This window comes from Sabethes cyaneus, chromosome 1, assembly GCF_943734655.1.
Source record: "Sabethes cyaneus chromosome 1, idSabCyanKW18_F2, whole genome shotgun sequence".
NCBI lineage: Eukaryota > Metazoa > Arthropoda > Insecta > Diptera > Culicidae > Sabethes > Sabethes cyaneus.
Window position 1 is genome coordinate 173323663 of NC_071353.1, and position 13642 is coordinate 173337304.

General features: G+C 35.9%; 1 protein-coding gene across 1 annotated transcript in view; it reads right to left on the reverse strand.

Annotated features, from left to right (window-relative positions):
* The window catches only part of LOC128739785 (acetylcholine receptor subunit alpha-like), a 28076-nt gene that overhangs the window by 6350 nt on the left and 8084 nt on the right, over positions 1 to 13642 (reverse strand). Inside the window, exons 4-7 of the mRNA XM_053835291.1 lie at positions 13284 to 13464; positions 1166 to 1281; positions 871 to 1039; positions 668 to 804 (exon numbers count right to left, since the gene is read on the reverse strand). Coding sequence (XP_053691266.1) covers positions 668 to 804; positions 871 to 1039; positions 1166 to 1281; positions 13284 to 13464 — 603 coding nt within the window. The remainder of the gene's footprint in view (positions 1 to 667; positions 805 to 870; positions 1040 to 1165; positions 1282 to 13283; positions 13465 to 13642) is intronic.

Below are 13642 nucleotides of genomic sequence, written 5' to 3' on the forward strand. Positions count from 1 at the left end.
GTATGTACCACAATAAATGCGAAGCACCGGAACTGTTCTTTATCAAACTTAGTATACATCTCGAGCAACATTTCAATTGGTCGTATGTTTCTGGATGGAAGTCAGTTGGGACTGTTAGTTAGAGCTCAAATACGCGTTATTGATTTTCTTGATTTTAGCAGCCATTTTTTGTAAAATGAAACAGTTTCTGGTACGAAGAATGATAAATTTCGAAATGATAACCAAAACTATATTGGGCCGTTCAAAGGCAGGTGAGGCTCCAACCCACACTTTCTCGGTTGGTACCCAAGTGTTTTTGCGATTAAACTACCGCCGGACCATTATATTAGATAATCTTATATCTAATTTTGCCCCTCCAGTTTTAACACCATTCCAAAATAAGGGTGCGGCGGCAGTATCAGAAAGTAATGAATTTATTTTGGTAAAAGTAACTTTTAGTTTGAGCATAAAAATTGTTTTGAAATCAAGAAAATCAATGACGCGTGTTTGAACCACAAAGTATAAAGTTTGTGGGATTACCAAGAATGCTTTTAGACAAAAAATTCTTTACAATAATATTTTAACCCTTCCGTAAAATCTAAAACTATGAATACGAATGAGCATACGAATAATTAGAAAAGGAGTTTCAGTTTGAGAGATGACAAAAACATTTTGTTGATTCACTTACCTAATCGAAACAAGTATCATAGCAAATATCAGATATTTTCCCAACAAAGGAACAACTAGCGAAGTTGGTGGAATGATTTCTACTACCAGCAGGAAGAACACATGAAGGCTAATTAAAATTGATATCGATAGTGTGACCTGAAATGGAAAAACAAAAGATTCTATAGATAAAAGAACCGAAGTGGAAATTATCGATTTCAATACCTTTTCTCCACTATCGGAAGGTAGATAAAACGTCAGCACCGTTAGAAACGATATTCCCATGCAGGGTATAATTATGTTAACGGTGTAGAAGAGAGTTTTCCGCCTCATCGTTATGTTGAACGTAATGTCCAGGTAAGGTTCATCACAACATGTGTAAAATTTTTCGTTTCTGAAATCGAAACAACAACGGAGCAAAGTATTAGCACCGATATTATAACATTGAAAAAAAAAATTTTTTTCTACGTAGTTCAGTAACCTATTCCCGTAACATAAACAAAAGATTGATTACACCTACCGTACGGCCGGAACCTCAAGGATATCCCATTCTACGGACATGTAAAATTCGGATAGATCAACGCCCACGTCTACCACGTTGCTGCCCGATTGTTCGTCCATGTGGCGCAGATCAACCTACACACCGGTAAGAAGCATTAAATTAGGAAGTTCCGTTTTTCCTTCGCTCGCCAGAAGTGTGCTTATCGGGATAATAAACGCATGCGTATAGTTCAAAAAACAAAACAACATCTGGGCATGTCAATGTAATATAACATAGCAGGTTTAATTTTCAACCAAAAATTATAACTGCTAAGGACATCCATACACTTAAAATTCGTATATATTTCAAACATGTCAGTATAGCAAGTGAGAAATGGTTTAATTTTAACTTATTAAGAGTAAAAATATGTACCGAATGCATTTATATAAACATATACTTAGTTATCAAAGTGGGAGGTAGTACTGAGAAATTGTGTTATTAAACAAACCTTAGTGTGTAAGTGTATGTATTAGGTACCCGAACCTGTATAAATCGTGTTTAAATAAGAAATTCAATGCTTAGGTAAAGGGAATGGAACTGTTCTGAATGTATTTTTTTAAATCCTTTTTAAATCTAGCATTACAATATGCACCTAAATTGATAACGTGAAATTGAGTTCACAGAACTCACTCTGGAATCATGGGAAAATGGAAAACTAAGGTAAGAAAACCAGAAGTAAAGGAAATAAAGGATGAATAAGGGCGAATAGGGGAAAAGTAAAATATATAGCTTGAGAAATAGTGAGATAGAAATAGATGAAACAAAATTGGATTCAGCTGATGCATGTCCATAATGAAAAGCTTAATTATAGGAAAAAAGTGGGCGATGATGGTTTAACATGTGATATTTTTAAAACTGTGAAAAAACTTGAAACAGATGCATTCCTTTTTTCATTAGGTCAAAAACAAAAGCAAACTCTTGGCGCTACATTCCGACGGACAAAAAGCCTTCTGCCTTGTTTTTTCGGCAAACTTCGCAGACAGTTACTGGGCAGGACAATTGCGGTGCTAATGCTACTCCGTTCTGGTCGAGACTCGAACGTACAACGACTGGTCGTGAAACCAGTGTCATACCGCGAGGGCAACTGGGAGGCTTTCGTTAGGTCGTTTTTGTTATACAAAATTTTATTCATTTAAAAATAGTTTGCAGAATTATGAACAAACATAGCATGGCGCAAACTCAATCGACTCAACTGAATTCTACCTATTTAATTGCACGTGAGAAGTACTGTTGCCTTAAAAATCCGAAAGCAGTATTGCTACTGATGCTTTCCAATTAACTCACGCAATCCACGCACCTAAAGTTTAACAACGAATAGGAGTAAATATGCTTTGTGATTTTAAAAATTGATCAAGCAACGGCTAAGTTTGAATTGTCTAATCAGATCCCTACTACTTTATTCGTAATTTTGATGCATCTGCTGTGTATTTTCCACAGGCCATTAAGGTGAAACGGTTCTGAATTCAAACATGGCCGGAAAAATGGCGCCCATGATAGGCCATATCCTCACATGGGCGCAATATTTCCGGCCATGTTTGGATTCAGTACCGCTTCACCTTAAACCGGCACTACTTGAAAACTGCGCCATTATTTTTAGCATATCCCTTTTATCCGAAAGCCAAGTACATAATTTTTGGCTAGGAATCAAGGATCCCTAGTAAACTTCTTAGAAATTTCAACGAACAGCAGAAAATACGACAGTAGTTTAGTGAGAAAAACATTCGGGTACCAAGCGAAAGAACGTGGGTGCGAGCCCCACCTGCCATTGCACAACTCGATATACTTTTGGTCTGTATCGAAATTTTTCAGTTCATCCAATGAACCATTCTTCGCATAAGACACTTCCTCCCTTTCCAAAAAAGATAATTGTGGCTTTCCGAAATACTGTAGCGAGTCTATAAACTTCTTGCAGAAAGCCCGATCGGAAAATACGCCGATTTTGCGGGCCTGTTTCAGAGCATACTTTGATTCTGCGGACTTTCATGTCGGAGTTGCTGTTGTGTGATAATTTTTTGTCCACAATACGCACCTGTTCGTTAGCTCATGAATTTTGTACTTGTAAAAATCGCGTTCTGACGATGTTAACATTTCGAGAGCAATAGTTTTTGTGAAACAACAGTCCAGAGTTTTTACTCAGAAAGTTTAAAAATTTAACTGTTTGTCAATTTAAAATGTAATTTATATCAATATTTAAAATATGTGGCTAAAAATGGGGTTTTTAAGACTTGAAAGTTTTTAGAATAAAAATATCATGGAATTGGCCCTCTATCCCTCCCGCAAAAACCACTTAAATCTGGTCGTTATTTCCAAAAAATTCTGAAATTACGATGAAGCGGTTAAAAAGTGTGTTTTCTCCAATATTTTTTTTTTTTTGAGAAAATTTCGCGAAATGTCTGAATATTGAGATTAATTTAACTTTTCATGCATTCCGATGCTGATTGATATCGAACACAAAATTTCGAAAAAAAAAGTTTTTGTCAAGCCATACTGAGCAATTACCCTCCCTACTCAAAGAAATCATTACAAATTTTACAGTTAATTTACAAGCTAGTATTTTATGTGGCAAATTGCAAACAAACAGTGACAAGTGCAAACAACCTTAGTAAATTATTACACCGTATTTTCATGAGCATTGATTTTGCTAAATTGGTATGTATACAATGAAGTCGTTTTATAAAATGTTAATAAAGATGGTTTCTTCCGGTTTTCATCTTATGATAACCTATAGTGTAAAGTAGAATAGAACAAACAACCAATTAAGCATGCACCTTACAATAAATTAAATACTTATTATAATAAAAAATAAAGCCATTCAAATTCAACATTTTATTTCGTGCAGGTATAGGAGATGGAAAAATAAAGTAAAAAAAATTAAATGAACCGACAAAAAGGACAGAGTTCATAGAAAGATTTTACAACATCATCGTGCCATGCTTTATTGTGCAGTTTGGCAATCATTTACATGCGACTTCAGATGCTGACGAGATTTATTGTATCAGTTATTTTCAAGAAATCATTACCACTATTCCACTAAAGCTGTTCGGACTTCGCTTCAACATGGGCTTAACTACAGTGTTGCAGTTATAGATTAAAACAAAAGACGGTATGGAACATTTTTTAGGAAAACAATAAATAATAAGATTCTTGGGAGCAATCTTCATAAGTCGAATGAGATTGAAACAGAAGCCGACCTTTCGCGCTACCAGCTTTGTTACTGGGATGGATCAGCCTAGATCACCAATATTAAACAATGGATTTAATCAACTGGAGATTTTCATATCATTGGCTGTATCTAAACATAACAGTAAAATCTACTAAAACATCCAACACAAAAATGGGCCGCCCCGCGTTGCTACCAATTTCTTATGAATCATTTTATGACGTTTTTTTTTGACGATAAAGCTAAGGTGCCACCTAGAAAATGGCGTTTTACAATCAGGACTCAGGACTTCAGGAGACAATAATTCATCTATGCACACCGGCTCCCTCTGGGTGGCGTTTCATTTAACGGGTTCCAGGAACTTGAACAATAAAGGATTGAACTGCCTATTGGACCGATTGAAGCTACATGAATTCAAAATGGCGTAAAAAATCAGTATTGACAAAGTAAAGTAAATTTATAAGCAGTACTAACTTCTAACTTAAAACATTCCTAATAACACAAAAGCCATTCATCAATCAATCGCGTACGTGCTTGAAAACTAGTGACTTGGGTTTTATTGTGATATAATATGATAATTTATTGTGATAATTCGTGGTAATCAGTAGTCAGTGATCAGAAGTACCGCCATCCGGGGTGACATTGGGCCACGGGGGTGAGATTGGGCCAAAAACCAAAAATGTTTATTTGTGAAAATTTATTATATCTGTAGAAACTGGTGACTTAAATTCAAAATGATGATGAACATAACATATTTATTCATAACTTAGAATGGAACACAGATAATATTAGCAAACTATTTAGCCTAAGCAGGGTTTCAAAGTTCGCGATCAAAAATACGCGGAAATAACGCTTGTAAAAAATGTCCCGCATAAACCAACCCAAACAAGAAATCGCATCAACTTGCTATCTTGAAGGTATATAAACTAATCATTTACAATGTTTCGAAAGGTTATTATGTGTTGGATAAGTTTTGATTACGAAAATAATATTTTTCGAAACTTTGTACTTTTCGAGCTTCACGGGGGTGAGATTGTGCCAAGCCATAATGATCGATCCAATTTGTGGATTTCACATACACAACAAAAATACGTCAGTATACACCAGCACACTCACATTCTTTACTATTAAGCACAATATTTTGACAGATTAGATTGCATCATCCATTTTGGAGCAAACTGCATCATAGGTCTGCTAAATAATTTAAATTAATTTTTACTTTTTCTCTGGAAATTTCAGATACTTTGAATAAACACTCTAATATAAGACGAATATATTATACCGTGTATAAACTGCCAGTTTTAAGGAGGGGGGAGGGGGGTAGTATAGGCCACATGTTCTGCGGCCGCGAGTTCTTGAACGAAGTAATGGTTACTTTTGTTAAATAATCAAATAGGTATGCTTCCTTAGGATACACCCTTTCATATATCTTCCCCTTGTTAACCCTAGAAATGCTACTGGCTATATAAAGGCTCTCCATTGACTACGAACTCATTTTTAGTTATTTCAGACCACTCCGGGTTATTTTCGTTCATATTTTTTGTATGATGCGTTGTTTTTGGCCGGCCCCCTGCCCCTAATAGTCCACTTAGTTCATGGACGGCCACATATGAACTACTTTATACTGATCTTTACGTGTATTGTTTATAAACATGCTAATGTTCACTGTTTAGGTTTTTAGCCTAACTTTATGTTTTTGGCACAATGTCACCCCCTAGAAGGGGTGAGATTGTGCCAAAGTTGATGCACTTCCAGTAAAATTAGGTTTCATTGTAACTAAACCATCTCTACGGTAGTTGTTAATTGAACAATTTAGTATATATTGACAGCTTCGAAATCAACTTAGTTCCTAAATTGTGTGTATACTGAGCTAAAGAACAAAAATATATACTTTTTTGGCACAATCTCGCCCCGGATGACGGTAATAACAAAAATATACCTTTTAGAAATATAAATAAAGTAAAATTGTAAAAAAAAATATAAATGCGTTAAAGTTTATTATTTTCTTTAATTAGACTCGGTAGTTCGTTTAATTATAAAATATAATGGCGCCAAACGAAGACTTTTACTACATCGTACACTGCTTATCTACTAGGAAAGATTCTCTTTATTTCGGATTACGAACACTAAAGTTTCATAATAGTTCTCTCATAACTTATTAAATCATGGAGGGACTTTTTGAGAAAACTTAACTTGGAATTTGTATGAAAATGTGGAACAATGGAGACGCATGGTCCATGGTAATAGTGATGAATCACCTGAATAGTACAGCAAAATGAATAGACTACTGATTTAATTGCACAACAATGGTTTTATAATCTCCCTTTATTAATATAGAAGAAGTATTGAACTGGTAATTCGATGAAAGTTTCGTAAAAGTTTTTATTTGATCTTCATCTAGTAGAAGATCAACGCAAATCAAAACTTTGATTCAATCATTCTTGAGGTATCGCAATTTTATAAATTTTGTCATCATTTTGAATATAGTAAAATACAAATACAAATGACTTCCTTTATTTCTAGACAGGTAGAGTTTCCATGCTATGGCGGTGATTATATGCAAAAAGTAGGAGAATGTCGACGTGGCTGAGCCACCTTTTGGCATTCGCCTATCGCCTATAACTTCCGTTTCAACAGGACTTTCGGAAATCTAAATACATCGTTGAGAAGGTCTAAAAACAAGATATCATTCTGGGAACTGGCCGCTTGAAAATAGCAACTTAAGCAAGCATTTACGTGAAGACAAAAACATTGTCAGAGTCGGCCCATGTTGTACAGGTTGACCCACTGCTGAAAATCCAAGAAATACGTGTTGGAATTCTATGTAAAGACATGAAAAAAATGGATTCCGTTAAAAACAGCACATATAAATACAAATACCCTATTTTTGATTGCATTTTTGTGAAATTTTGGCGATTTTGTAAAATCAATCCAGCTTTCAACGAGTGGTTACTGTGGTTACTATGGAAGCGACGACGGTTGTTTGCTGGTTGAGTGGAAAAATGTAAACATTGTTTAGTTTTCGCAGACCAGCCAAAGAAGAATTTAGTTGAAGGGTAGCGAACTTTTATGCTTTCTTAGCTATCATTTTGTGAGATAATCTTAGCATTGAGTCAATGTGACAATATTTCAGCAAATAGCCACAAAACTGCGCTTCCGTATAACTAAATTCCTTTACGGCTGGGGTGCGAAAACTAAACAATATTTACATTTTTCCACTCAACCGGCAAACAACCGTATTGGCTTCCATAGTAACTGCAGTGACTGCTCCTGCATTGAATGTCAAAACCGAACTGTGCCCTTCAGAAAGTTGTGCCCATCAGCCGTTCTCTGGCAAATATTTTGCTTTTGCGCTAAAAGATTATGCTGGCCCAAGCTTGACTACACAAGTGGCCCGACCTTTACAATAACAGCTTTTGTAGCATTTCACCTTACCGTTACCCTACCCAAACACCTAAAGGGCGGAATTTGTGTTTGTATAAAACACAACAACGGTGTTTGTATAAAACTTAACACACTTAACACATTTTCAACGCTGACGACATTACCCTACTAATACTGCTGCAATCTCACTCGAAATGTTTGTATTTGTTTATAAAAAAATTCTTCATTCGAATGCACCTTTCTGAGTTAAGGAGGTTCAAAAAATATATACAACATTAAATACATCACTCATTATTTGTTGGACCAAATTAAATCATCTTGTTAGTAAATAAAAGATGAATGAAATCGACCATTCATTTTCATTCGATTTTAATATATAAGCATAATCCTCAGCTTAGTTAGCGGCAGTGAAACTTTACTTTATGTTTTGATGGGTTTTGTGTAAGAAAAATGGACATGATATTTGTTTATTTATTTACTTTTGGTCGGCCATCAGCGCAACTAGAGGTATGTGGGGTTTTCGGTTTATGCCGTTACGCACAGACTGACGGTCCAGCCCCAAGCAGCACAATTACAGTACTTTTAGTTGTATAAACATAAATATGACTACAATTACTCATATGTCGGTTGCCACAACTACTTCGTAACAACTGTGTTAGTAGGGAACCCTAACGAACAAAAACAATACTGAAATACACTTATATCATCGTGACAAATGGAAAAGAGGGACACCGAGGAGAGTGTCTTAATGTTACATAAGTATATGTCCTTTTGAAAAATTACGTATGGTTTATTTGAAGTTCAGAAATTTTCACGTATTTGAAATCTTTTCACACAATTCAATAGTAACTCGAGTCTTTCAAAAAATGGAGTTATCAAGTAGTTTCATCCCCACCTTGTAATTATTTGGTACTTATACAGTCGAACTCAAAATCATTCCGAACATGAAGCTCATAACTATTGTGAATTTGATTTTATTTTTCATATATTTAAAAAAAAAGTATTAGACGCATAGTGGTTTTAATGAATAAATACAATTAAACACAAAAAAACACATAAATAACGTCTTCGGGAGAATCGTCTTTCAAAAGTATCGATGGAGAAGCCGAAATTGAATATTTCTGCTGTCACGTAGGGTAAAGAATCGGTTTTAAGCAGACTAAGCGGGTCACTGATTTTTTTACCTTTATTACAAGCGATGGGTTCACTAAGTGGGGGGTATCAGCATACCAAACTTCTTGCTACCTTTAGTTCTTCAAGCTTTTACCACTGGAAGACACTATTATTGAGCTAAAACTTTGATTTTTCACTTTAAAAGTTGGAGCGATGGAACTAATTTCGATCAGACCGAACATATTTTCATCCTCAAGGTGCTTTTTTAAGCTGTATTGAAATATGAATTTTTATACATCTCCACAAAAAATCCCCCGAACATTTCCTCCTATTCCTATAATCGGCATCTGCATTAACAGATTTGATATTTTTGGTCGGTAGATGCGTGAAATGTCATCTGTCTAAATTGTTTATCGGGGCATACACTCTCCGCACCACCGTTCGGCAAACGGTATTCGTCGTCTCTTTTATTCTCCAGTGTTCTTATGGGAAACTGCGAGTTTGACGTGTCACTCGCTGTTCCTAAGGATGGTGGGAGAACAAAAGAGGCAAACATAGCAGCGCACATGGACGGACTACGAAACAGTGTTGTCAAAGCAACATAACATTGAAACACATCGTTGCTTCATTAAATCACCGAGAAAATTGTCGAAAATTATTGAAAAACCTTCTTTTCTGTTGTTTTTAATAAAGAAAAATTAATTATGAACATACATTTTTCTTGAAAGTATTGAACCACGTTTTCACCATTGGAGGTTTCAGTTTATTTCAAACCTATAATTCTATAAACCTATAATATAGAATCGAATCAGTCTTTTGCAATACGATAGTTTACAAATGTCCCATCGATTCAGAATTTATTTTCAGTTTTGTTATAAAATAATAAGATTTTCGGCTAGTAACAAAACTTAAGATTATAGAAAAAACTGGTAATTTGGTAACTGAATGTTAAGTGCTTGACTTTTAGAATCACTGAAATCAGTGTTGAAAAATGTGATGAATTGCTGTAGCGAGGCGGCGATTGTTTTCAGCAGCTGAAAAAGTACCGTTTTTGGACAGCAATTTTTAATTCATCATATTTCCTGTCGGAAACACAGTAAATTGTGTTTGTGAAAATTAAAACTATGGTTAAGTGATTCATGATGATGTCCTAATCAAAAGATTTTGAAAATATGAATTAAAAAGTGCATTTTTGGCTCATTTATTTTCAACTGATTAAAACAGGTGACACCGCTTAACTCGTTCCTTACCCTATCTTGTTGCGTTAAACAGACCGCAGTTGACTAAAGATGTCAGGAAGTTTCTCGTTCGAAGAGTTTGTTCAGGGTTACTCAAATAATCGAGTTTCAGGCAGTCAAGAACGGCTTTCATAAACAGATATGTCTTAACGTCGTCAGCAGCGCGCGTGGCATCCAGATGGTAACTCGGTAGAGAGTTCGTTGATGACTAATGTAAAAGGCAAAGTTTTTTTTCTTGTAGAATTCCAGATAGATTGCAAAACAATTTCGATTCTTTTTGACCCATTTTAATGCACAACCTACTGCCGGTTTCACAGTGATATAACTCAGCAATTTCTTTCTGCGATTTTCAATATTTTTACAAAAATCGACCAACCAAAACCAAAAAATCAACCAATCAAATCAATAAGTGTGCGTTATTAATATTACGATATTAAGTACGATGTATTATTTTAGTCATTTTCAGTATATTGTGTAAAAAAACGAAGAGTGTGCGCCATTAGCCATATGGACGTTAGACATAATGAACATTAGGCATAAAATAGATGATAGGCATAATGGACGATGGGCATAATAGACATTGGGCATAACGGTCGTTTGGCATAAAAATCTAATTATATAAGAGGCTTATGTCTGTATTGAAAGCCATGTCTCTGACAGGACATCATAAAAGGCATGTCGGTAGTTAAAAACAGGCTCCTGATCCTGACAGGACATCATGTTTTCGTAGCAATGAATTCTCGGTCACCTCACTGGACGGCTGCTGGACTGCTCGATTGCTCAACTGGTTGACTAGACTGCTCAACTGGACTGCTTAACTGAACTGCTCGACTGAACTATTCGATTCGACTGCTCGACTAAACTGCTTGATTGATGAACTTGCTTGACTGATTGACTGCACAGCTTGATTTAACTGCTCGAGTGGACTATTCGACTTAACTACTCGATTCGACTGCTTGACACATGTGCTTGACTTACTACTCGATCCGACTGCTCGACTTAACTGCACGATTAAACTGCTCGACTGGACTGTTCGATTCGGCTGCTCGACTGGACTGCTTGACTGGACTCATGATTCTTCTGCTCGACTCAACTGCTCGATTCGACTACTCGAATGAACTGCTTGACTCAACTACTCGATTGGACTATTCGGACCGGCTGCTCGACTCAACTGGTCAACTCGATTGCTCGATCCCACTACTTGGCTAGACTACTCGATTTGATTGCTCGACTCAACTGACAGCTTGATTCAACAGCTCGACTAGACTGCTCGACTCAACTGCCCGATTAGACTACTCGATTAAACTGCTCGACTGGACTTCAACTGCCCAAGTCGACTGCCCGACTCAACTGCTCGATTCGACTGCTCGAATGAACTGCTCGGCTCAACTGTTCGACTTAACTGCTTGGCCCGACTGCTTGACTAAACCATTCAATTCGACTGCTCGACTAGACTACTCGATTCAACTCCTCGACGGGACTACTGGACTGCTCGATTTGACTGCTCGACTTGACTGTTCGACTCGACTGCTCGACACAACTGCTTGACTCGATTGCTTGATTCGACTGCTCGACTCGCCTGCTCAACTCGATTGCTTGTCGCGATATCATATGGTCGGTGTTAAATCAGACCGGACCAAGTTGCAAAATTTTAAGAAATGAGTTCATAATAGCAAATGTCCAAGAATTTTTTAAGCAGACTTTTTACTCTAATCAGATTAGATAAATGTTGCAAACAGCCAGAAGTTTTTATTCAGTTAAATAAAATTCAATACGACCATAAAAATTATTTGTTTCCGTTTCCGGCTGACTCTTTTATGTACAACATCTTAGAGCTAAATTATGCAATGTAAGAAATAAAAAACTAATACAAAGATTAAACATCTTCGCAGACACTGGCCAATGGAATATGTCCGCAGTTTCTTGAATTCTGAACGGACATTTATATTTTCCGGATCGAAAGATTCGGACTCAAATAGTATCAGAATAATTATATAAGATCATTTAGCATAAAGTTATTTGGCATTTTATGACATTTTATAGATGATTAAAGGCAAAAAGGCCACAGGCTGCGAGAGTTGCCGGCGACTCGCCGCCGGAAGCTTTCGTAACTTCGGGGGAAGAGCAGACCACTGCAGAAATCACATCGTTTTGAGTTTACCTAGTCTACCGAATTTAGCTAAGTTAGCTTATCCGAGTCCTCACATCGATTCATTCTACATGCAAAGGGAAGCAGCTAAGCCGCGCAATGTCCTTAGTTTCTTGGAAAGACTATCGTTATAAGAAATCATTCATATATCTGACTTCATTAATAAGTCAAGACAAAAACATGAGGTCGATCAAGTCAGTTTATTTTTCGTGCAGTATATTTCTTTATTGTGTATTTAAATCCATGTCGGTGAATTGTTAAATATTATAATTTTTCTATTAACCACATCGCTCTTAACATTAAACACCGTAGAACAGAATAACGCAAATGAATTGCTTGATAAACAATCCTTAAAAACACCCCGGTTGAGAGAAAGTTTAACGGATTGACATTAGTATTCGGTAAACCAACATTTGGCAGCTGAAAATGCCTTTCCAGTCATCAATGGTTGTACACCACTCAATCATAATATCATCTAATAAGCTATATGTGCCAAAACATTACATTATTTAAAAGCGACTATACAATGCTAGGATGCTATAGTGAATGACCCTGTAGTCTATGTTTTGGATGCGCAAGTTGAGATTTTTTTTAAAAAGGCGAACAACTACATCATTAAACAAATATGCTAACATTAAAAATATGTCTAAATCAAAAAAATATAAATCATTCATCTATTTGAGAACGACGCACAAGAGTATTGTTGGTTTTGTAACGAGAAGATGCACTTTTAATCATGTAGCAATATCAAATTTCATATTCACACAAACAGCAATGCCAATACTATTTCAAATTTAATATCAAAACTCAATTGGACTCATAGTTATATAAAATGCTTTGCAATACTGTCAGTTGGTTAATAGTGGCTAATAAGAATACTAACATGTCATAAATCAAAACGATAGTTAAATTTCATTATCGTTTGTAAAACATTGTCGTAATGCACGGCATTCTAAAACATTTTTTACGTTTTTTTTTAAATCTAACTTGCAGGTTCATTTAAATCATAACAAATACGGTTTTTGTTTGAGTAGATAAGAATAGTTCTTGCACCTTAAACCCGTCATAGGTCCAGCTTCCCAGCTTTAGGACACATGTCTGGACATCATATGGAAAATATTCCACATCGATTGAACACGACGATTTGTACACGGCGGGGGGCTGCCAAATAACCAAACCAGTATTATATACTGTTGCCTTAGTCATTAGGGTTACCTCATAATGACCATCAGCACTGTGAAGAGAAAAAACGCACAGAATAGTGAAAAAAGTCCTCAAAAGCAATGATAGTGTGTATGGAAATTTGAACCAAAGAGAGAGAGAAAAAAAATCTTTTTTTTCGGACACCATTTTTTTTTGAAAGAAAATAAATAATAGTAGTAAATCACAATATTAGTCAACGATTGAAGACC